The sequence below is a fragment of the Buteo buteo genome, chromosome 23 (assembly GCF_964188355.1).
Source record: "Buteo buteo chromosome 23, bButBut1.hap1.1, whole genome shotgun sequence".
Lineage (NCBI taxonomy): Eukaryota > Metazoa > Chordata > Aves > Accipitriformes > Accipitridae > Buteo > Buteo buteo.
In genome coordinates, this window is record NC_134193.1 from 17,728,721 (window position 1) to 17,751,338 (window position 22,618).

General features: G+C 61.6%; 1 protein-coding gene across 3 annotated transcripts in view; it reads left to right on the top strand.

Annotated features, from left to right (window-relative positions):
• Nucleotides 1-2,819: 2,819 nt before the first annotated feature.
• HMCN2 (hemicentin 2) overlaps nt 2,820-22,618 on the top strand; it is a 38,607-nt gene continuing 18,808 nt past the window's right edge. Inside the window, exons 1-38 of one of the 3 annotated variants that reach the window (XR_012654192.1) lie at nt 2,820-3,283; nt 4,207-4,277; nt 5,241-5,399; nt 5,631-5,753; nt 6,585-6,756; nt 7,116-7,222; nt 7,439-7,559; nt 7,656-7,919; nt 8,094-8,238; nt 8,523-8,644; nt 8,739-9,011; nt 9,115-9,256; nt 9,863-9,990; nt 10,244-10,357; nt 10,515-10,664; nt 11,373-11,567; nt 11,922-12,083; nt 12,232-12,291; nt 12,391-12,515; nt 12,803-12,947; nt 13,090-13,202; nt 13,466-13,622; nt 13,833-13,995; nt 15,477-15,604; nt 15,748-15,856; nt 16,224-16,393; nt 16,970-17,065; nt 17,184-17,360; nt 17,638-17,792; nt 18,141-18,264; nt 18,456-18,631; nt 18,884-18,971; nt 20,150-20,269; nt 20,442-20,603; nt 20,963-21,244; nt 21,854-22,021; nt 22,187-22,300; nt 22,495-22,581. Coding sequence is in view for 2 of the 3 variants with exons in the window: in XM_075056112.1 (XP_074912213.1) it covers nt 3,049-3,283; nt 4,207-4,277; nt 5,241-5,399; nt 5,631-5,753; nt 6,585-6,756; nt 7,116-7,222; nt 7,439-7,559; nt 7,656-7,919; nt 8,094-8,238; nt 8,523-8,644; nt 8,739-9,011; nt 9,115-9,256; nt 9,863-9,990; nt 10,244-10,357; nt 10,515-10,664; nt 11,373-11,567; nt 11,922-12,083; nt 12,232-12,291; nt 12,391-12,515; nt 12,803-12,947; nt 13,090-13,202; nt 13,466-13,622; nt 13,833-13,995; nt 15,477-15,604; nt 15,748-15,856; nt 16,224-16,393; nt 16,970-17,065; nt 17,184-17,360; nt 17,638-17,792; nt 18,141-18,264; nt 18,456-18,631; nt 18,884-18,971; nt 20,150-20,269; nt 20,442-20,603; nt 20,963-21,244; nt 21,854-22,021; nt 22,187-22,300; nt 22,495-22,581 (5,602 nt within the window). In the remaining variant the exon portion in view is untranslated. The remainder of the gene's footprint in view (nt 3,284-4,206; nt 4,278-5,240; nt 5,400-5,630; nt 5,754-6,584; nt 6,757-7,115; nt 7,223-7,438; nt 7,560-7,655; nt 7,920-8,093; nt 8,239-8,522; nt 8,645-8,738; nt 9,012-9,114; nt 9,257-9,862; nt 9,991-10,243; nt 10,358-10,514; nt 10,665-11,372; nt 11,568-11,921; nt 12,084-12,231; nt 12,292-12,390; nt 12,516-12,802; nt 12,948-13,089; nt 13,203-13,465; nt 13,623-13,832; nt 13,996-15,476; nt 15,605-15,747; nt 15,857-16,223; nt 16,394-16,969; nt 17,066-17,183; nt 17,361-17,637; nt 17,793-18,140; nt 18,265-18,455; nt 18,632-18,883; nt 18,972-20,149; nt 20,270-20,441; nt 20,604-20,962; nt 21,245-21,853; nt 22,022-22,186; nt 22,301-22,494; nt 22,582-22,618) is intronic. The other 2 variants (XM_075056112.1, XM_075056113.1) reach the window with 2 other exon arrangements.

Genomic DNA, 22,618 nt, shown 5'->3' on the forward strand with positions numbered 1-22,618 from the left:
GCTGGGGGCAAAGGAGGGACCTGATGTAGCCCTGGTCTCGGTGCACAGCTTGGGGGTCTCCTTGCAGAGCAGTTTCGGGGTCTCGGTCACACGTGCCAGCCCCGACTGTGTTCCAGTGGCACTGCGGGAAAGCCGTCCTTCCTTCCCTTCTCTCTCTGCTCCTGCAGCCGCCAGCCCTGGGTTGGGTGCCATGTCCCGCGGGACCCCTGCCCGGGGGCAGCTGAGCCCCGAGCTGAGAAACAGCAGCTCCAGCAAAGAGCCTTGTTTGTAAAGATGAAGCCTGTTTGTGCGTCCGTGCCGGTGTCTCGGCTTGCATGCCCTGCTGCCTTGTCTTGAGATGAATTCAAGAGCAAACCAAGCAAATGAAACGGTTTCAAAACAAAACAAAACCCAGGAACTTTGTGACAGTGGAAATAAAAGCTTAATGACAGTAACGAAGCACCCGTGGTCTGTGATGTGCTGCGGGGTGAGCGGGGGAAAGGCAGACGGGCTCAGGGGTGGACACAGGACGGGCTCGCTGCCTCCTGCGGTCCCCAAAGCTGCCCCACTGCTCTGGGGGGCTGAGGGACGGGAGGATGCGACCGTCCGGTGCTGTGTGCCCCAAATGCGGGGCTGCAGTGGCACCAGCAGCGAGCGGTGCCCGGGCAATGCCAGCGTGGCTGCGAACGGGGACGCACTGAGTTGTGTCAGCAGGCAGACACGGTTGGGCGCTGGGCCCGCGTGTGATGAGCTGTCAGGTCTCAGCTCCAAGCCTGGCGCACGTCAGGGACCATCCACACCGGTAACGCCGCTCCTTCCAGCTCCCTTATCCGGACACAGCTTTTCTTCTGCCAGGTCCTATCCCCCCGCGCCAGCACCTGCAGCCTTCTACTTCTCTTGTGCAGCAAAGCCGCTTGCAGCTGTACCGTGCCCGCCTGCGCTGTCCCCGTCTCCTCCGAGCATCCCTAGTGGATGCAGCGGGCTGAGAGCCATCGGGTGGCTTTTGGCACGCAACGGCTACCGAGGAAGCTTGATATTAATATCTCGTAATTGTGCCTCACGGCCCAGAACGGAGGTGCCCCTTGGCAGCCCCCCCCGGCTGGCTGGGCAAGCAGGGGTGCTCACAGCCTGGATTAGGCTTTTCACGTGCAGTGGGATCGCGTTTGCCATTCTGCCCTGCCAAGTTTTCCGGAAACGAGCGCCGCAGAGGCCTCCCTGCCAGCCCATCTTCGTTTGTTTGCTCTCCTAACGAGGCTGACTAATTATTTTCGGGAGGCCAGGGGAGATGCCCTAACGGTCTAAACAAGGAGGCTGTGTTTGCACAGGAGGTTTTGTTCGGAGGTGCCTTGTGCCAGCACACGGCGGGGGCACCCGGGGATTTATCCCCCGTGCTGGGGAGCAGGTGAGGACGGGCGCAGACTCCAAACCGCGGCAGTTACCCAGAGGCTGTGCCTGGCTTTGCTGTGCTTTAACACCCCCCCCCCAGCAAGGAAAGGGTTAAAGCCCAGCTAGCGTAGGTGCTCCTGGGACTGGGAGCACTGGTGGGTGTGCGGAGGGCTGGTTGGGATTAATTGGGTGATGGGGAGAAACTGTTGGGGTTTTTTGGTGCCAGCGGTGTTGGAGAGAGGTGTTCCTTGGCGGGGTGCAGGGTTAGGGGCTGGGGGTGCTCTGTGGTAGGTTTGGGGGCACTGTGGGGTGGGAGACCCCCCCCTGAGCTTGCAGTGAGTGGGAGGCTGGGGGTGCCAAGCCTGGGGGGGGGGGGGAACGAGGGGCTGCAAGTGAGTGCATGCAAGCCTCCAGCCCTGGCTGTGGGACAGGAGGGGGACAAGCCACTGGCACAGTTCTTGGCTCAGCCCCATGGGGCAGAGGTGCCATCTGGATGCCCCCCCTGCCCTGCTGCAATGCGGGGGGGGGTTCTTGCCCACCCTGGGATTGTGCTGGGCTGAGCCCAGGCTTGTAGGGACATGGTGTGGCAGAGGGATGCACAAGAGGGTCCCACTGTCCCGTCTGTGGGGATGTGGGATGGGTGGTCCCTAATCTCCCCCAGTCCCTGTGTCTGGGAGGAGCGGGGCTGATGCCAGTGGGACGTTGGGGGCCAGAGGAGGTGCTCAGCCTGGGGCAGGATTTGGCCCTCGGTGCGCAGCTTCACCTGGAGCCGGCCCTTGGCCGCAGCCGCTCCCTGGGTCCCATGGCGGGGGGAATTGAGCAAGAGCGGAGCATCCCTCCGGAGCGGCCATGAGCTCAGCGCTCCGCTTCAAGGGGAGCCAGGAAAAGCCCCGCTGCCTCCGGCCAGCGCTCCCGGCCAAGGGCTGCCTTTCCCGGCCAAGGGCTGCCTTTCCCAACCCTTGTCCCGGCTCCAGCTTTGTCCGCACTTTGCGTGGCTGTTTGCTCCCTGTTCCTGGCAGGGGGGCTGTGCTGGGAAGTCCCCCAGAGCCCTTTGTGTCCCCCCCCCCCCAGCCCAATTGCAGACCCCTTTTCCAGGGAGGGCCCTTTGCCTAGCAGAGGGGGGGGTTGCTTCCTTGGGGTCCTTTTCGCAGCTGGTTCTCCTCCCCCCCCCCCCCCCCCCCCCCGCTGTGGGTTTGGCAGGGTTTCCCCGCAAGCGCTCAGCTGCGAGCCCCCGTGTCCTCCCCTAACCCCCGGCTCCCCCCCGACAAAGCGGGGGGCTCGCTGAGCCTGGGCTGGGGGCGGGGGGGGGGGGTTGTCAGGGTCTGGGAGGGGGCCTGGGCAGTGTTTCTGACAATCCTGTTGGGCTGCAGGACCTGCTTCCCAATCCTCGCATCCCCATCCCGGCTTCCTCCAGCTCCCACCCACCTCCCTGCAGCGCCGCTGGCTCCAAAAGTCCTGTTTTCCCTCCCTCTCTCCCAGAAGTCGAATGCTGGAGGAGCAGGTCTGCAGCTGCGGGCGGCTGGGCGTCCCCCAACCAGGGTCCCTGCTCTGTCCCCACCGCGTGTGGCCCCTTGGACCCCGTGTCCCTCCCCGGTGCGGGGACGGTGCCCGGGGAGGGGTCTGGGGGAAGGAGCAGGGCGAGGATAAAAGGGGTGTCCCCAGCACCTAAGGGTGTCCCCCACGATGCCACCCCACGGAGGGGTGTTTGTGAGTCTCTGGCTGCTGCTGGCCCCCAGTTTCGCCGAGCCCCCTCCTGGCACAGGGGGGACCACCCTAGCCTTCGTCTTCGACGTCACCGGCTCCATGTACGACGACCTGGTGCAGGTGATGGACGGGGCCTCGCGCATCCTGGAGCGGACGCTCAGCAGGAGCACGAAACCCATCAGCAACTACGCGCTGGTCCCTTTCCACGACCCAGGTACGGCTGGGACGGGGTGAGGGCACGCGTCCCGCCGGGGGACGGGGCTGCGGGGAGCTGGGGTGCGGTTCTGGCCGGGTTTGGGGCTGAAGCGTGCGCATCCCAAAGTGCCCGCGCTGTCCTTTTTCCCAGTTTTTAATGCTCCGGTGACGGCTGCGGTGGGGATGGCAGCACGGGATGAGCCGCAGCTCGAGGGCAAGGTGCTGGGCAGGGGCTTCCATCCCTAAGCCACCCTGCGGACACAGGGCCACCCGTTGCTCTCCGGATTAATCCCAGTGCTGCTGGCACCCACTTGTGGGTGGCTCTTCTACTTCCAGCCTGTTCCGATCTCCCTGCTCTAGTCATGGGGGAGCATTTCTGTACAAGTCCACAATGTGCTTCCAGGTCGCCTCAATAAAAAGCACCACTCGCTAAGAGGTTTTGGTAATTCACTGCAATACCAGAATAATTTCTTTTTGTCCCAGTCTTTGCCTCGGGATTTTTGTGCACACCCATAAATAGCAGCTGCTCTCCAAAAGAGCCCTGACCCCCCTACAAGGAGAGCGAGACCAAGGCTTTATTTTCAGCAGAAAAGCCGAGTTTGAATGAAAATTGCTGGAGTCAGACGGGGAAGGAGGCAGAGCCAGTAAACGGGTTTCTACATCGCTTTGCAGCAGAAAAGGGTGCTGGGTTTGCAGCTCACCCTGGCTGGGACCACCCGGTGTGTTGGGGAAAGCTTTCCCGGGGCAGGCGCGGGGCCGGTCTGCCCAAATCCACGTCTCGCTCGATGCCAAGCCAGGGTAGATGCTTAACCCTGAGTCTCGCAGGTCCCGTAAGGGCGTTTCAGGCAGGGCGGGCGGTTGGGAGCACCCGCAGCGTGGCACCGGAGGAGGCTGGTGCCGGCGGTCAGGGGGGCTGAGGCGACGGTGTCGGTGTGCTTGCAGAGGTGGGACCCGCCACCCTCACCGCGGACCCCCGGCTTTTCCAGCGGCGCCTGCGAGAGCTCCACGTCCAGGTAGGCGTCCTCGGCCCCGCGGCGCTGCTCCGTGGCTGGCTCGGCACGTCGGCGCTTGGTGGGAAGCCCGGCCCTGCGTTCCTGCGTGGTGGTGTGTCGTGGGATCAATCCCCGCTCCCCTCCGGGGCTGGCGTCCCCCGGGAGTGTGGCAGGGGCTCAGGGCTGAACTGGGCTTGCCGGAGGCTGACCACAGCGGGGTGGGAGCGGGGAGAGGGTGGGTAACGCTGGTGCTGTGCCCCGGGCTCCTGCGATGGGGCAAAGCGCTCTTAGTTCACAGCTCTTGTCCCAAAGTGGGAATGTTTTCCCCCGGGAGAGTTTGCACAAACTCTCTGTGGAACCAAAAATCTCTTCTTCTAGACGTGCTGTCTGAAAATGGTTTGAGTTTTTTTTATTTTTGAAAAAAAAAACTATTTCAGCTGCATTCTGCCAGCTGAAATGCTCTCCGGGAGTTTAATAATGCTTTATCCATCCCTGATCCTGCCCTGCCTCCCGTGCATTGCTAAATCCCCGTGGCGTTTCCCTTCGGATGCAGCTGAGTTTTGGTGGGAGGTGTAAAGCTGCGGCTTTACAAAGCCCCGTGGAAGTGGGAGCTGGTCCTCTCTGTGCCTCTGCGCTGGCCTGGGGTGGCCGGTTCTCCTGCCATGTCAGGGGTGATGGGCTGGGGTGGGCATGAATGTGGCCGCTAAAGGTGTTTGTGGGAAGCCAGGGGCTTCTGAGTCTGGATCCCCAAATGGGTGGTTTAATCATCGTTAGCGGTGAGACAGGGATGGGTCCTCGTGATCCTGCGTGTCCCTGCGGTACCATCACGCTGCTCGGGCTGCGCTTGGGCTGTGACTCCAGCAAACCAGTGCAATTTCTCCCCACGAGCCGACACCGGGTGGGATCCTGCTGGGAGCCCACCGGGGAAGGGCTGAGCACTGGTTGGCTTGGTGCCCGTGCCACGTCCCTCCCTGTGTGCCGCAGGGCGGAGGGGACTGCCCGGAGATGAGCGTGGGAGCCATCAGGCTGGCCGTGGAGGTCTCGCACCCCGGCTCCTTCATCTATGTCTTCTCGGATGCTCGGGCCAAGGACTATGAGCAGCAGGAGGATCTGCTGCGGCTGCTGCAGCACAAGCAGACCCAGGTGAGCAGCGCTGCCCGCCGGCCTCCTGCGACAGCCGGCTCGGGCGGACGCCGCAGCGGCACAACGGCAGCTCCTGGCAACGAGCCGCAGCGATAAACCCCCTTACGTTGCCTGTTAGCGGGATGAATTTTGCATCTCCCGGGCTGGCTCGATGTACCGGGGGCTGGTGGATGCCGCTTGCGTCCCTTCCCTGGGACGGACATGATGCTACGGGGACCGTTGCCGTGGCAGGTGGTGTTCGTGCTGACGGGGGACTGCGGGGACAGGAGCCACCCCGGGTACCGCGTGTACGAGCGCATCGCCGCCACCAGCTCCGGGCAGATCTTCCACCTGGACAAGCAGCAGGTGACGGAGGTGAGCGGGGAGACCTGCGGGAGCAGGGACGGGGTGGCCGAGGCGCGTGTGGTCCAGCCCAGCTCGGCTGCTCTTATATTCTCCCCTGGGTTAATCCTTGTGCCCGAGGCACCACCAAATTGCTCCGGGAGCCCCGCTTTAGCCTGAAGCAAAGCGAGGGCTGGAGAAGGCTGGTTGTTCTCGAGCTTGCTGCTGGGGTCTTGCGTGATCTTTGGGGTGAGCTGACTCGCCTGCTGCCACGGAGGGGAGGTGTCTGCTCGGGGCCGAGGCCGAAGATCGGGTGCTCCTGTTGCTGTCGGCACCCTGGGAATCGGGCGGGTGGCCCGGCCGCAGGGAGAGGAGCCTCTCTGCCTCTCCCTGTCCTTGAAGCTCTCGACCGGGACGAAACCTGGGAGACGTGAAGAAGATCAAAGTGCTTTTCTGCTCATTACTGGGCAGCATCTCCCAGCAACAGCCCCTGCCCAACCTCCGGCAGTTGCGTGTTTTAATGGTTTCTATTCCCATGAGCGAGCTGTGGGGTAATAACGCATCTGCTCCGAGCGGCTGAGCAGAAGCCACTTGGCAATAACAATGACACCAAATTACTCAATTCCTTTCGCACCTGCTCGTAGCAAGAGGGGCTCAGCCAGGGCTGTCCCCTCCTGCCCACCCGCCCCGTGCCACCCTCGTGCTGGCACCCCCCAGACCCGGCTGGGGCTGGCCCTTCGCCCGGGGAACTCTTTTGCAGCCGTGCCTCGGATTTTGGCCCAGTGCAATACAGCCCTGCCCCTGAAACGGCCGTGCCTGGTGGCGAGGAGGGATCTGTGTTAATCCTCCCCCATGTGCCCCCAGGTGCTGAAGTGGGTGGAAGAGGCCATTCAGGCCTCCAAAGTCCACTTACTGTCCACGGACCACGAGGATGGTGGGGAGCACACGTGGCCAGTCCCCTTTGACTCTAGCCTGAAGGAGGTCACCATCTCCCTGAGCGGTCCTGCCCCAGGGATCGAGGTCCGGGATCCGACAGGTAGGAGCCCAGGAGAGGAGAACGGGTCAGGGGTGATGCTTTGCCTCCTGGAGAGCCATCATGACAGGAAAAATGGGAGGTTGTAGGCATGGGGATCACCAAACCCTGTGCTGAAAACTTAAATAAAAAAGCAATGAGCTGCAAAGTCCTCATTAAACACCAAGTGCGTCTGCTCTGCTGCCCTCCCGGGTTGGCTTTGCCTCCGGTTTTAGGAGGGTTTTCTCTGCTGCCGAGGCTGTGAGCGCTGTGTGATGGGCTCTGCACCATGGTGAGCCCCGAGGGAGGGGGGTCCTGGCTGGCTGCAGGGACCAGAGGCTGGACCCGGGTTGCCCATCCCAGAGGTTCACTCACTGTTGCAGGAAAGGCCCTCGAGAACGGCCAAGGTCTGAAAGAACTGCTCAGCATCCCCAACTCCGCCATGGTGGTGGCTGTGGAGCCCCATGAGCCAGGGACGTGGTCGGTCACGGTAGGCTAGTGGGAGCCCTCGCACGTTGTCCCCTACCCGTCCCCTGATGGATATTTACCTGGCCAGGCTTTGCCAGCCGTGGGCTTTTCTCCCGTCCACCTCCAGCCTGGCAGAGGACGCGCGAGCGGGCTGGAAGGGGCTGGCCGCCACCTCCTCCCGTCCCCATCGCCTCTCCCTTCCCCTGCCCTCAGCACGTGCCTCTCGTTCCGCTTCCAGACCCAGAGCAGCGGCCGCCACTCGCTGAGGATCACCGGCATCAGCACCATTAATTTTCAAGCCAGCTTCTCCACCCAGCTGGACTTTGGTGCCAACCAGCCTGGAGAGCGGCCAGTGCAGGGTGAGGCTGGTGCTGGCCCGGGGGCGTGGGTGCTGTGTCCGGGCTTCTTGCAGCTGGGAACGCGGCTGGGTTGTTTTCTCCCTTCTTCCTCTGCAGGTCTGCCCATCTCCGTGGTGGTGAACTGCACCGGTCTGAAGCCGCCTGGGCACTTGCAGGAGATCGAGCTCTTCAACACCTCCGGCCATGCCCTCCTCTCGCTGCCCGCGCGGCCCCTCTCCAACACCTCCTCGGGGCAGCTCTGGGTGGGCTCGCTGCTCCGCGTCCCCCCGGGTGACTTTTTGCTGAAGGTGAAGGGCGAAGACACCCAGGGCCACCCCCTGCACCGCCTCTCCGGGGTCACCTACAGCAGCGTGGTCCCCGGTGAGTGGTCCCCACAGTCCCCAGGGGTGCTGAGAAGGGACCAAAGGCTCCAGCACCGCTTCTGCTTTGGTTTCTGCTGGGGTATTTTATTTTTTTTTAATCCTGCTTCCCAGTGCAGCTCTTGGTGAGCTCCCGAAGAGTGTTATATGTGTGTGTCCCTCCAAATACTTCCAGGTCTACCCAAAGTGAACATCTCCAGCAAGATCCAGGCTTACAACCGTGAGCCACAGCTGATCTCCTGCTCTGCACGGAGCGAGATCCCTTTCCGCCTGCAGCTCAGCCGCGGTAGGATGAAGCTCGGGGAAGAGCAGCTCTTCAGGTGAGCCTCTGGTTTGGCCCGGTGGGCTCCACGATGGATCCGTGTGGGCAGCAACAGCCCCCTGAGCTGCGCTGGCTGGGGGGATGCTGTGTGCCGGCTGGGTGCCTGCAAGTTCTGAGCATCCCAAGGCAGCAGAGGAAAATCCCAAGGGACATTTCTACGGGAGGTGGGGGTGCACCCCTTTGCCTGACTCGGATGGAAAAAAGGTCCCAGGGATTTGGAGCAGGGTGGTAGCATGGCAGCCCCAGGGTTGGGCTGACCCCGTAGTCTCTCCCTTTTCGCAGGAGTTTGGGGAACATCAGCTGGTTGATCCCTGCGGTGTCCAAGAGTGACGAAGGGTTTTATGAGTGCACAGCCACAAGCAAGTTCGGGGCGACGCGGGCTCACACCTACGTCTCTGTCTCAGGTGGGGACTGCTCGTGCCAAGCCTCGGTGCCCGCGAGTCTCCAGGTCTGCGTGTGGGCACAGGTTCATTTCACCCCGGCGTGCCGTGTTTGCAGAGCCGCCGCCGCGTCTCATAGCCCCAGGCAACATCACGGCTTCACCGGGCCAAGACGTGGTCATGTCCTGCCCGGTTTTGGGCGACGTGCCCTACAACCTGACGTGGAGCTGGGATGGGAAGGCGGCGCAACCGGGGGACGGCCGGACCAGGCTGCTGCGGAACGGCTCGCTGGAGATCAGCCGCGTGCAGCCGGGGGACGGGGGTCCGTACGAGTGCGTGGCACGCAGCGCCCACGGCACTGCCACCGCCTCCCTCTGGCTCTTCGTCCGGGGTAGGCTCTGCCCCACGTGGGACCCTGGCCCGGGTGATGCCGTGCCCCGTGGGTGGGTGGTAGACGGCACCCGGGGACTGAACCCTTCTCCAACCCTGTGCAGAGGCACCGTGGGTGAAGGTCGACGCCAGCCCCCAGCGTTTCAGCAGGGGCCAGGAGCTGTGGCTGAACTGCACGGCTGGGGGTCACCCCCCGCCCCACACCACCTGGAAGCGCTGGGGCTGGGTGCTGGAGCAGGACGAGAGGTAACCTAGGGGGGACGTGGGTGCCTTCGTCCTCCCTGTGCCACCCCTGCAGGGGTGCGTGGGGTGAGGGAGAGGGGCTTGGGGTTGCCCATAGGTCTGGAAAGAGGAAGGCATTGCAATATCCCCAACCTGTGCACCCGAGACGGTTGGCAAGCTGCTAGCCTTAATTTCATATATTTATTTTTAAGCCATTCTGCCTTATCCAGGTCACCATCCCCACCGAGGGGGACTCGAGGTTCTCTGCACGCCCATTGTGTGCTCAAGTCTCAAAATACTCCTTGTGCTTCCCCTTAATTTCTTCTGCTTTTTGGCTTCCGCCTCCTTTCCTGTGTCAGGCTGGGAGTGCTGGAGTGGGCTTTGGGGAAAGTTTTTTTTGCTTTGGAGATGAAAAAGCCCAATTCTCAATGCTTTTCCCCGGTTCAAAGTAACATCCTTCCCTGCAGCAGCTGATAAAGCTGGCTTTAAGTGCTAACCCACATCTATCAAATGCCCAGCACTTAGCACGCGTGCAGGATGGCCTTAAGCCTGCTCATTTATTTCAACACATTTTTTCATCGGCTCTGTTTTTACAGGGCTCGTTTCTCCCTCTCTCCCCATTTGCCGCAGGGTTTTCACGGATGCTCAGGGTACCCTGCACATCAGGGCTGCCGTCCCAGAGGATGCGGGGAATTACAGCTGCTACGCCAGCAGCGTGCTGGGTTGGGACGAGCAAGTCATCACCCTGGAGTTCACCGGTACCTGCTTCCCACCGGCCGGCAGCATCCCGGGAAGGGCTCGGGCTCAGAGCTGCCGCAGGAGGGATTTATTATCCCTCCTTGCAGTCCCTTGGCTGCTGGCTCGGACCTTGCAGCACACGAGGGATGGGGCTGTCTGTGATGGAGGGTGTTGGGGGGCAGCTCCCAGGGCTCTGGGGTCCCCTTAGGGTGAACGGCACCACAACCAGCACTGCAGGGGGTCACCAAAGCTGCCCCTCTCCCCACGGCACAGAGCCTCCCGCAATCCTGGCGGTGACGCCCAGCCTGAAGGCACTCGTGGGAGAAGACGTGACCCTGGAGTGCTGGGTTTTGGGGGTCCCCCCGCCCTACGTTACGTGGTACAAAGGTGAGACTGGGCTGGACCTGGGGAGCAAACCCTCCCCATGCACCGGGGGCTCTCCACCACCCTGCAGGGACATCGCACGTGGGGTCCCCTGGACCGACGGCGGGAGGGACCCCCAGAGGCACTCAGGGCGCTGATGCGGGGGGGTTTCTCTGGGCAGGCGAGCAGGCGGTGGCGACGTTCCCACCCGGCACCCAGCGCGCCGTCCTGCGGCTGCAGGCGCTGCGGGAGGAGGATGCGGGGCAATACGTCTGCGAGGCTCTCGGTGAGGCCGGCGTCGCCTTTGACGGCACTGTGCTGGACGTGGGCTGTAAGTCTTTGCCTCTCCTTTTGGGTGCCACCGAGCACTCGAGCCTATCTCCACCGCTGTCCCTCCCAGGCTCAGCTCCTGCTTGCTGCTTCCCAAGGTTCCTCTTGCCCCCAGCTCCCGTGTTTCCCAGCATGGGGGTGTCAGTGCTCAGTACAAGCGGGCTGAAGCCTGGTGGGATTTCCCCAGGGTTAGGAGGGAAGAGGCTCAAGAAGCGGCAGAAGAGTGGCGCAGATGCTATTGCATGGGACGTGATGGCTTGGGGCAAGACCGGGGGTGCGAAGTGCAATTAGTGGGGTTAGGTGGAGGTGGGGGCTGGCTTCTGTGTGTCTGAAAAGCCAGGTACCCCACCTGATGTTCAGGGCTTCCCACCATAGGCAGAAAGGATGGAAGAGCCTGGGGAGGAGGAGGAGAGGAGGTTCTGAGTTGAGGGCAGTAAGGCTTGAAGCAGTTAAAGGTGGAGAAATGCAGGAGGTTTTGCTGAGCCAGGTGGGCGTTGAGTATAACTGGAAGAGATGGAAACTGCAAAGGCTATAACAGCTTTGGAAAAAAACCAAACGCTTTAAGTCAGTCTCATAACCTTTCAAGGCACCTGGCTCGTGGGTTTCGCAGCCCTGTCTCTTCTCCAGGCTCGGCTACGTGCAGAGCCCGCTGTGGGGAAGCCGCGGTATCGGACCTGCCTGAGACCCTTCTCCGCTGCTCTCTCCTCAGCTGCCCCTCACTTTCCTGAGCCCCTGGGGGACACGGCGGTCGAGGTCGGGGAGAGCGTGAGCCTGCTGTGCCGCGTCGAGGGCTCTCCCCCACCACGGGTTACCTGGTCCCGGCAGGATGGGAAGCCCGTGACGGGCTGGCACGGGCCGCGTGGTGTTTCCAGCGAGCTGGAGGCTGCCGAGCTCTTCATCGACAGTAAGAGAGCTGAGCGTGCAAGCGTGTGTTGGCGTGGTGGAGAGCACAGGCGGGCGTCCCGCCTGGGTGCACCCTTGGGTGCTCTCCCCTGCCTGCTGCAGGCCAGTGTCCCAGCAGTGGGATTAGCCCCCATGCCCATTTTTGCAGCAGTAAAGCATTGACGGAGTGGGTTTAGTTGCGCTTTTTACTTGTGCAAACTTAGCTGTGCTGTAACAGCCTGCAAGCCTCCAGTGCTGCAGGGTCTCTCACCCATCGGGGCCGGGGTGGGGGGGCTGGATGGTGTCACCCCATCCTGCACCTTGCTTGGGGTTCTCCAGCCCCACCAGGCTCAGGCTTCTCCCTGCCGTGCTCCAGGTGCCTCGCTGGATGACCAAGGCATCTACATCTGTGAAGCCCAGAATGAGTTTGGGAAAATCCAAGCGGAGGTCAAGCTCACGGTCACCGGACACGGTTTGCTTTCACGTGCTTTTGTTGGTGTATTGATCCCGGCCGCCGCCAGCGCTGGCCGTGCTGGTGGTGAGCAAGTGCCAGACTCGTGCAGCCACGTCTGCTCCTGAGCCGGCCGTGGTGAATGCTCGGCAACCCCCCCCAGTGCAGGGCTTGGATAATGCCCTTCCACATCTTTGGCTTAATGTACTGACATGCGCTTGAACCCAAATTGTAGACGAATATCCCCAAATTCTTGGGGGAGCTGAATATCGGAGCCGGCTTGTGCTGAGCCAAGGTCTGGACCTTGGAAGAAAGGCAATCCAGATCTGTTCTGAGCATTCCTGGCCAGTTTATCTCCAATTAATATTGTTTCCCTTTCCCCCCTTTCAAGCAGCCCCAGAAATAGCTCTTGCATCCCCTGTGGTCCGTGCGCTCTCAGGCCAGCCTGTGTCGCTGCCCTGCGTGATCCTGGCCGGGAGGCCGTTCCCAGCCCGCCGCTGGCTGAAGGACGGGCAGCCGGTGAGGCTTCCGCGCCCGCTGGGATGGTGGGTGGGTGGGCAGCCACCAGCACGGCCCTGGGGCAGGGGCTTTGGTGCCCGATGGGTGCCCCAACCTCCCAGGGCCAAAGCTGTTGGTGAAAGATGCCAGGGGAGCATTTGGGTTGGGAGGGTAACATGGGTTTATCACCACGTCAGGATGTTCCTACTGCTCAAGGATCAGTTTCTTAATATGCCCCGAAGACACGGCGATACGGTAATGTTTGACCCCTCCGTCTGTCCTGCTTTCTGCTCTCTGCCCATGCCCAGGTAGCCCCGAGCAGCCGCTACTCCGTCCGGGCTGACGGGAGCCTGCACGTGGACCAGGCATCGCAGGGGGACGCGGGGAGGTACACCTGCGAGGTGACCAACACCCTTGGCTCCCACCGTCAGGACGTGTCCCTGGTCATCCACGGTGAGTGGCAGGGTACCAGGCGTCCCGGCTCTGCGGTGAAGAGGGACGGGTGCCCTCTGCGCTGCTTAAGCACCAAAGCACCGCTCTCTCTGGTGGACACGGCCCTGGCCGCGCAGGATGAGGTGCTTCTCTTTCTTCCCAGTTCCTCCCAGCATTGAGCTTGGCCCTGCCCTCATCACCGCCACCGAGGGAGTGGGCATCGCCCTGAGGTGCAATGCCACTGGTGTGCCCCCTCCTACTGTCACCTGGGCAAAGGTAGGCGGCAGGAGGAGGCAGGCTGACGTCCTCCTCCCAGCCAGGCTGTGGGTCACCCTCGGGTGGGGGGTAACGTGTTTGGAGGGGATGTAGCTCTCCAGTGTGGCTGTGGCTGCCCGAGGAGGTGGCACCAAATGCCCTGGGAAGCCGGGACCGGAGGTAGCTTTCTCTGATGGATCCGGAGCCGCCTTCTTGCCCTTGGGATGCTCGGCTCATGGGAAAGTCTCTGCTGTCTTCCTTCCTCCCTTCCCTTTCCTCTGCAGGGCACAGAGCCCATCTCGCTGAGTCCGCGCTACCACCTTGACCCTGATGGGACCCTCCTGATCCCGTTGCCCTCCCCTGGGGACGCTGGGACCTACTTCTGCACAGCTACCAACGTGGCAGGCTTCTCCAGCCGGGAGATGCAGCTCTCTGTCAGCAGTGAGTGCCCAGGACAGGTCCTGGCGCCAGCTCCTTGTAAAAATGCCTCCAGAGGGTGGTTGGCAGGGAAAGCGTGACCTGGGGACTCGCCTAGCTTCCTTGGGCCACCTAGCCGGGTGCCAGATGGGTTTCGCGGATGGGAAGAGCAGCAACGAGGGCTGTGGGGCACCTGAGGCGTTCCTGCACCAGCCGTGCTCCCTCTCCATCCAGCGAAGCCCAGGATCGGTGTGAACGGATCGCAGGCGTCAGACCCCGTAACCATCCTGGCTGTGCTTGGGCAGGAGACCACCCTGCCCTGCGAGGTCCAAGGCTACCCCCCTCCCTTGGTGGTGTGGACCCAGGAGTCCCAGCCGCTGCCTCTCGCCACCGCGAGGTAAGGAGGGCTGTGGGTGCTGGGGCCGTGCTCTCTCGGTGCTGCGTGTCTCGCCGGAGGGATGCTGAGTCCGTGAAGGGCAGCAGCGGTGGGGATATATGAAGGGCATCCCTGGTGCTGAGCAGCTGATGCTCAATGCTCTGGCAGGAGCAGAGACAGCTGAGCAGCACAGCATTAGTGTTGCTCTTCGAAGAGAGCAGAGCAAGAATCACCAGGTTTTTTTCCATCATATAAACATCTGCTGGGATGGAGCAGCTGCTCCTGACCCTTTGCACACTCACCCCGGACACAGGTTGGGGTCGGGAAGGGAAGGCGGCTCCGGCACAGCTCCCCAGTCCCGCTCGCCCGTCTGCCTTCGTGCACATTCCTGCCTGGTGCCGTCACGGTGCTGGGGATGGCGGATCCCTGCGGGAGGGGTTGGACCAGGGCTCGACGCTGCTCCACACCCAGGTGGCTGCAGGGCACCGAGGAGGAGTTTTGAGGTCTGGAGGAGGAGGAGAGCAGCGTGGAGAGGGCAGGCAGCCGGGGAGGCCGCGGGTGCTGCAGCCTCCCCTGCCTCTCGCAACCCACGCGTTGGGGTGACTTCATGGGCTTTAGGCATCGAAATGCTCCTGGGTCAAAGTTCGGCAGAAACGCAGCTGTGAGCCCGGCGGTGGCTTTGTCTGCATTGGAACGTGGGTTTAAAGGCCAGTTCTGTTCCAGTGGGCGACTTCTGGAGTGCCAAATTCATTTGTTGATGGCGTTGAGGCTGATGGCAGCAATGGGACAGTCATTTCATGCCATTTGATGAGAGAAGATAACCTGGAGAGTGGCTGGATATGTCTTTAGCAAGTGCCTTGGTCTTCCCCCTTAGAAGCAGGACCTGTTTATTCAGCACTTTAACACCACGCTGGAAGGGGCTCCCTAAAATTATGGGCCCTGATCTTGGGGTCAGTCACTTCTTTCCCTGCGCCTGAGGATTGCTGTGGCCTGGAGAAGCAGGAAGGCATCTTGGGTTTGCTCTTCTTGAGGGACTGTGTTGCCTTGTCGTTCTTGTCTGGTTTCCCATGGCTGCTCCTGGTTGACCTGTGCTGCTCTCCACCTCTCAGCTGGCTTGTCCTCCTGTGCCTGGGTGATTTATGGGAGCACACGGGGAGGACTTGGAGGCCGTGGGCTGAGATGATGTTATGTCTGTGGAGCACAGACGGTGCTGGGAGCGAGAGCACAGCCAGCTCCAGCTGCAGGGGCCACGCTCCGCAGGGAGCCCCGTCCCCCCGGGTGGGTGGCTCACACCGCTGCCTCGTGCTGAGCTCACCCAGGAGCTGAGCAAAGGGATTTTTGCACCCGTGGACAGCTCTGCTGCCCTCCTTGTGCAGGAGGTGGCCCTGGGGACCTGTCTCAAGGCAACGGTGAGCTCTCAGCCCTTAGCTCCTGCCCAGAGAGAGGTGACGGAGGACATGGCTGTTCCTCCCATCCAGCTCTTCTGTTCCCTCTCCCCTAAGGTACAGCGTCCTCCCTTCGGGGTCCCTCCGGCTGGTGGAGCCCCAGGTGACGGACACCGGCCTCTACACCTGCACGGCCACGAACGCCGCGGGCAACGCCTCGCTCAGCTACAGCCTGCACGTCCAAGGTTCGTGTCCGCTGGTTAAAATGCTCCTCCCGTGGGCTGTGGGTCTTCATGTACCACCGGGGTCCTGCACCCTCCAAGCCCTTGGCCGCTCCCTGTGGCAGGGTCCGAGGGTGGCCCCAGCCTGAGGTCCCCTTTCCCCCCAGCACCCCCCCAGCTCCTGATCGGCGACGGGGAAAGCCACCTGACGGCTGTCGCCAACGACTCCCTGAGGATTCACTGTCGTGCCATGGGCGTCCCCACACCCCAGATCCAGTGAGTGCTGCAGAGTGGGGAGGATCCTGCCCACGTCCCCCTGAGCTCCCTTAGGGGCTGCGTAACTCCCTGGGGGTGCTCTGCAGCCCAGCGTGCAAAGCTGCGGCAGAGATCGGGATGGGAGCTCGGGACGGGTGATGGAGACCCCAGCTTGGGGTGTCCCTTAGGATGGGAGGCATCAGTCCTGCTCCTTGCCCCTGGGATCCTGCTCTTCCCAGCGGTCTGGGCACTGCCAGCCCCTTTCCAGGTGACAAGGGGACAGTCCTCGCTGCCAGCACCCTACTGTTCACTCCTTCGGTGGGCAGAAATGGGGGCCAGGGGGTGGTGGGACAGACTAAGGACTGGCTGCCCGCCCCCCTCCTCGCAGGTGGCTGAAGGACGGGCACCCACTGGGTGAACAGGATGGTGTGGTGGTGTCTGAGGACGGTGGGACCCTGCTGATCACTCGCGTGGGGCTCAGCCACGAAGGGGTCTATATCTGCCAGGGCAGCAGCCGGGCAGGGGTGGCCCAGGCGGAGGTGCAGGTTTCGGTGCAAGGTGAGTGCAGCATCTGGGGCAAGACCTGCTATCCATGCCGTGCGTCGGGGAGGACACGGCTAGCCAAAGGAGTGGGTGTTCTTGGCCCTGCTTTTTGGGAGGTGTAGAGCCACTGGCTTGATCCGTTGGGATCTTGCCCTTCGCCGGTCTCAACCTGAAAGCTGATGGCCACTGACACCACAGTAAACCATAGCATCCATCCTTGATGGGTGCTTCCCGGTGGAGGGACTACTCCCAGTCCCTCTGGCCAGACCACCCCTCGGTCAGCATCGCAGGATGTGACGCTGAAGGTGTTGGGTAAGAAACCAGGCAGGGAGCGGAGACCCCTGCCCTGGGAAGGATGAATATCTCATCCCAGGGGGCAAGAAATCTGCGAGCTGACTTGAGGAACAGCAGTGGCACCGTGTAGTGATGCGGTGCCCTCCCAGAGTGGGGGGCCCTGGCTGTTGCTCTCCCAGGACCTGGCATGTGCCAAGAGCCCCCCGGCGCACCCAGCCATGCCCCTCGGCACCGCGTCGTGCGGCTGCAGCCGGCTCAGGCTGCGTGGAGCCGACGGCCATGTGCGCTGGGTTGCAGTACCTCCCAACATCGAACCCAGTGCGGTGGACCTGGCCATTCTGGAGAACGGCACGGTGTCCCTGGAGTGCCTGGCCTCAGGGCTGCCTGCTCCCAGTGAGTCAGTCCTCTCCCTCGGCTCTTGCTCACACACCCCTGGGGCTTTCCCTGGGTCCCCTCGGTGAGAGAAGCGGCAGCATCACTCCTTACAGCTCAGCTCCCTGCTTCCCTCCAGACATTGCCTGGTATAAGGGGCATGAGCAGCTCTTGGCTGGGCCGAACTGGACCCTGTCCAGGGATGGGAAGCGCCTGGAGATCCAGCGTGCCCAGCTTTCCGATGCCGGCAGCTACCGCTGCGTGGTCTCCAACGTGGTTGGTGTCACCGAGCTCTGGTACAGTCTGCAGGTGATCGGTGAGTCCGCGGTGGGAAGGACTGCAGGACCTCTCGTGCTTGTGTGGGTCCAACGGGGCCATCCCAGCCCTCGGGACATGTCACTGGAAGATGGTTTTAGCAGAGCCCCTGTCCTCTGACACGTTTGCCATTCCAGCCATGCAATCCTCCATGTCTATCCCAAACAATGTCCCAGAAAACCACGGCCCCATGGATGGGTATTGCCTGGTCCATGCCATGGTTCTCCTACACACTCTGTCCTTTGGTGACATTTCTCTGCTCCCCGCTCCCTCCCCAGTACCTCCGCAGATCACAGCTGGCCCCAGCCCCGTCACGGTGATGATGAATGAGCCGGTGACACTGGAGTGCAATGCCACGGGGACCCCAGCTCCGGTGCTGCTGTGGCTGAAGGATGGCAATCTGGTGTCCAGCATGGCAGCGGGTGGCCCGCAGGTGGGTGAGGTGGCCCCTCTGGGAGTGGGGGGCTCACTGCGGACATCCCTCCAGGAAGATGTTCCTTTTCCTTCTTCTGGCTTTGAAAAAAAAACCACAATTGCTGGAGCTGAGCAGATGCGTCATTGCCCAGACCTGCCCCTGCATTTGGTCCATGGGAGCGTGGACCTGGTCAGCCGTGCGCTGGGCTTTCTGGCCATGAGGGGCACGGGTGGGCAGAGGGTCCCCAGGGTGTGATGAGGATGGGCTCAAGGCAGGCTTATGCCCACCCATCCCTGTTCCTGCGTGCCGGCTTGCAGCCCAGCTCTGGTTTCATGCTCATCTGGGCTCTTTCTGGGGGGAGCACAGATCCTCTCCGATGGGCACGTGCTGTCCCTGCCCACCGCTCACCTCCAGGACTCGGGGACATACACGTGTGTAGCCAGCAGCTCTGTGGGGGAGGACAGACGTGAGGCCACTCTCGAGGTGCGGTGTAAGTACCCCGCTGCATCCCCAGCCCCTGCCTGCCCGCGTGGCTGTGGGGCTGGAGGTGATGCTCGGGACTATGGGGCTGCTCCGCTGTCCCCTTGCAAGTGTGCAGGGCTGTGGGGGATCAGCCCTAGAGAGGGGTACCAAAGGTGGGGGGGCTTGGGGAAGGTGTTGCCCTGTCGATCTGTTTTCCAGTGCCCCCCACCACCCTGGGCGAGGAGGAGAACGTCACTGTCATTGTCAACCAGCCGGTGACCCTGGAGTGCCTGGCTCCCAGGGTGCCCCCGCGGGGGTCCCGCTGGCTGAAAGATGGGAACTTACTCACACCAAAGCCAGGCGTGCAGCTGTCTGCAGAGGGGACCATGCTCCAGGTGACGTTTCAGAGGATTGCAGAGGATGGGAGAGGAAACAGGGCCGTGAAGACCCCCATCGCCCCCTCCCCACCTTTGGGAGAGAGTGGGTGCAGAGGGAGGGGGTGTCCTTCCCTCTTGCCTGTGGCTCAGCACCGTTCCCACCCCTCATGCTGATCCCATCCCCGTGCTGGCACAAAATCCCCCCGTGGAGGCGCTGCACGGGTCCAGCTCTGCTGCAGAGCATCTTAGTGTCTCTGCTTGTTCTGGCAGATCGGGCAAGCCACCGTGCAGGATGCGGGCAGGTACACGTGCCAGGCACCTGGACACCCAGAGAAACACTACAACCTCGACGTGTGGGGTAAGGGCCACTGTGGCCGAAATAGCCCATCAGGGACAAATATAGCATGTGTGCGTGTATATACGTATACACACATATATACTATATTACATACTATTTGTTTATATGTATAATATGTAGCTGGGGTAGTTGACTGGCTTGGAAAACACTAAGCCCAAAATATTAAAGCTCTGCAAAACGATGGAGCTGGAGGTGGTAGGGAATTCTCACCAGAACAGGTGTCAGAGGGGAAAAAACCAATGTTTGCATGAGACTTGGGGGGAGATTTCAGTGACGATGCAGAAGAGGTGTCTTTCCAAAATTTGGGCAGGAGAGTGGAGGGATTTCCATACTATTGCCAGGACTTCTCTGTCCTTTTTTTGCACTTTGTCAGTGCGGCGCTCGCTGCAGGTGTCATCCCCTTTCTCTCCCCCTGCCCAAGTTGGGGGGATGCCAGTGGTAGTTCCGGGCCGCTGCCAGGACGGGCACCAGCTGCTTTTTCTTGCTTGATTTGAGCATCCTCACAGCCTCCCGGCCCATTCAGCACGTCTGCAGCGCTGGGGGCTGAGCCAGGGTCTGGCTTTTCTCGGGGATGCTCTCGGCCAGTTGGTGGAAGTCCTGCAGGCAGGCAGCCAGGGAGTGGAGAAAATCCAGTTCTCCTGATCCGGGCTTGTTCCTGCGATCCCTTCCCAGGGAAACGTTTGCACGTCTGGCGTCCTGGCTCGGGTGGATTGTTTGGGTTCTGCTGTTTTTGTTTTTCAGGGGTTTCTGGGTGTTAGGGTTTTTCTTCTACAAACTGATATCCCTCATGGGAAGGAGTTACCGTTTTCCAGCCAGCTGTATTTATGAGCAACAGAGAACAGCATCTGATAATGGAAAGAGTTAGGTAACCTTCCCAGCGAGCAGTGCTACCTAATAAGGCTGTGTCTGGCCAACCTGGGCTTGGCCTGCCTGTGTGGCTGGCGCGGGATGCTCGGTCATCCTCTGCTGTAGGCCACGTGCAATTAAAAGCATCGTCCGTTTAATAGCTGGGGAGTCAAGATTATTATTTCCACATGGAGCCAGTGCAGTGGAGGCTTGCCGGTTCTTTATGTGGAGCCCAGGGGAGCTGTGGGTGGTGTGTAGCCAAGCAGGGAGCTGCCCCTCTTCTCCTGTCCAGTGCCATCAGCGAGCTGCTCCTCTTCTCTCATCCCCTGCAGTGCCCCCGTCCTTCTCCTCGGCAGAGCCCGCCACCCTGTCCGTGCTGGAGGGACAGTCCGTCAGGCTGGCCTGCAAGTGCCAGGGGATCCCCTTCCCCACCCTGAGCTGGTGGAAGGACGGTAGGGACCTGCTCCTCAGCCTCATCCCTCCCCACACACGTGTTGAGCCACCAGACAGGTGCTGGTCTCCCTGGAGCAAGGAGTGCTTTATGTTGAGCAGTATCCAGCTTCTGGGTGGGAACTGGTCCTGCTGGGAACCTGAGAAGATGCTGTTGTCTCCTTCCCCGGGCAGGTGAGCCCCTCTCCACCCAGCCCGGGAGCCCAAAGCTGGTGTCCACGGGAGGGAGAATGCTGTACATCGAGAAGGTACGGCTGGCGGACACGGGGACGTACACCTGTGAGTGCAGGAATGCTGCCGGCAGCAGCAGCAAGGAGCATCGTCTGGAGGTGCACGGTGAGCTGGGGGACCCCAGAGATACAGAAGGCCTGTGGGGGTGGCTGAATGTGCCATGATCTCTCTCAATGCAAGGTCCAGCTGGACCCAAAAGCTTGCAGCCATTCCCTGCTGCTTTGGGAATTTTGGAAAGGGTGCTGCTAGCTGGGCTACCTTTGCCCCTCCAGCTTTCCTCTTGGCTCCCAGCTGCTTGCAGCTGGTTTTCACTCTAGCAGCCCAATTGCACCAGTTGCACCCACTCGCGTTTACTTCGCCCTCCCGCTGCCGCCATCCAGACCGATGGCGTTTGTATGTCCGCTTATGTACGGCCAAGGGAGTTGCTACAGCGTCACCTCCGCCCTGTGTCCCTCTGCCCACAGCGCTGCCAAGGATCCAGGGCAGCAGCAAAGCCCTGAGGAAGGTTTCTGTCATCAAGGCTGGCGAGACGGTTTTGGAGTGTGAGGCCGTGGGGACGCCACCGCCCACGGTGACGTGGGTGAAGGACGGGCAGCCCGTGGCCGGCAGGGATGGGATCTTGCTTACGGAGCACGGGAAGCGGCTGCGCATCCCCAAGGCGGAGGTGGCCCACGCAGGACGCTACATTTGCCTGGTGGCAAACGCAGTGGGGCAGGACCAGAGGGAGTTTGATGTTGTGGTGCATGGTAAGGGTGCGGGACGGGGCTGGTGGCTGGGGTGCATGGGTGCAGGCAGGCTCGGGAGGGTGGTGATGTCCCACCACACGTTTGGTGCAGCGTAAGCACAGAGAGCAACCTGACATGGAGCAGATCTTGGACAACCCAGCACGTAGGATGTCTTGGGTCAGAAGGGGTATGCTGCAGGCATAGTTGTAGAATTGTCTCCATCAGGCAGGAGCTTCTTTCCAGGGTCATCAGAGCAGACCACCTCACACTTTATAAGGTCATCTACCTCCCAAGGAGTCGGGGAAACCTCATGGGTCAAGGTACCAAGCACTTGAGCTGCAAAAGGCCTGAGGTGGCTCAGGGTGTGTGGCCAGCTTGGCGTCACACCTGTAAGCGTGGGCCTGGGGGTGCAGGTAAGCAGCACATACTTGCTGTGCGTTACCTGTCCCATAACAATTTCAAAGTCAACAACTTCAGATGATGCTAATGGTCCTTCTGGGCTTGTGTCCCCAAACTGTACGAAGCGGGAGGGTGGGAACAAGCTGGGTTAACCCAGGTTTCCCCCCTTGCCTTGCTCCTTGAATGTCTCGGCTGCTTTGCAAATATGTCCATCCTTTTCTGCGTCCCCAGTTCCTCCTGAGTTCATTCAAGGATCAGGACTGACAACCAACATCAGCGTCTCTCTGCAAGGATCCCTGACGCTGACCTGTGAGGCCACCGGCATTCCCCTGCCCACAGTCACCTGGTCCTGGAACGGTTCTCCTGTCACACCCGGCAAGCACACGCATGTGCTTTCAGGTCAGGGATGAGGCATGGATGCCCTGAGACGAGCACTTTGGGAAAATGTTTTGCCCCAGTACCGATGGGTTTAAACATGGTGGAGCTCCAGCCCTGCAGGAGCACTGCTGGGATGGGCTGGCGCCTGGATCAGGGCCCTGAAATCTCTCTGCTCCGCGCTTCCAGGGGGCTGGCTGCTGAGGCTCACCCGTGCACGAGCCCAGGATGGTGGCCACTATTCCTGCCTGGCCAGCAACGTAGCTGGGGAGGCCAGGAAGCATTTCTACGTGGACGTCCTAGGTAAGGAGGGGTCCTCCGTTTGCTGCAGGATTCCTGGTGGGATTTCAGAGCTTCACCCTTACAGGAACAGGCACGAGTTAAGACTGGGCACGGTGGGAGCTGCAGTGCTGGAGTCCTTCGTGCCTTAGCATGTGAGCTCAGAGGCTCAGCGAAGCTGGCCAGCTGCTGAGGTCCCCGGTGGCTTGTGTTCCTAGTTCCTCCCCACATTGAGAACGCGGGGGAAGAAGAGACCATCAGAGTACCCGAGGGTCACCCTGTCACCTGGTCTTGCCTGGCTGCGGGTGAGCATCACGCAGGGAGCAGAGGTGGCATGAGCAG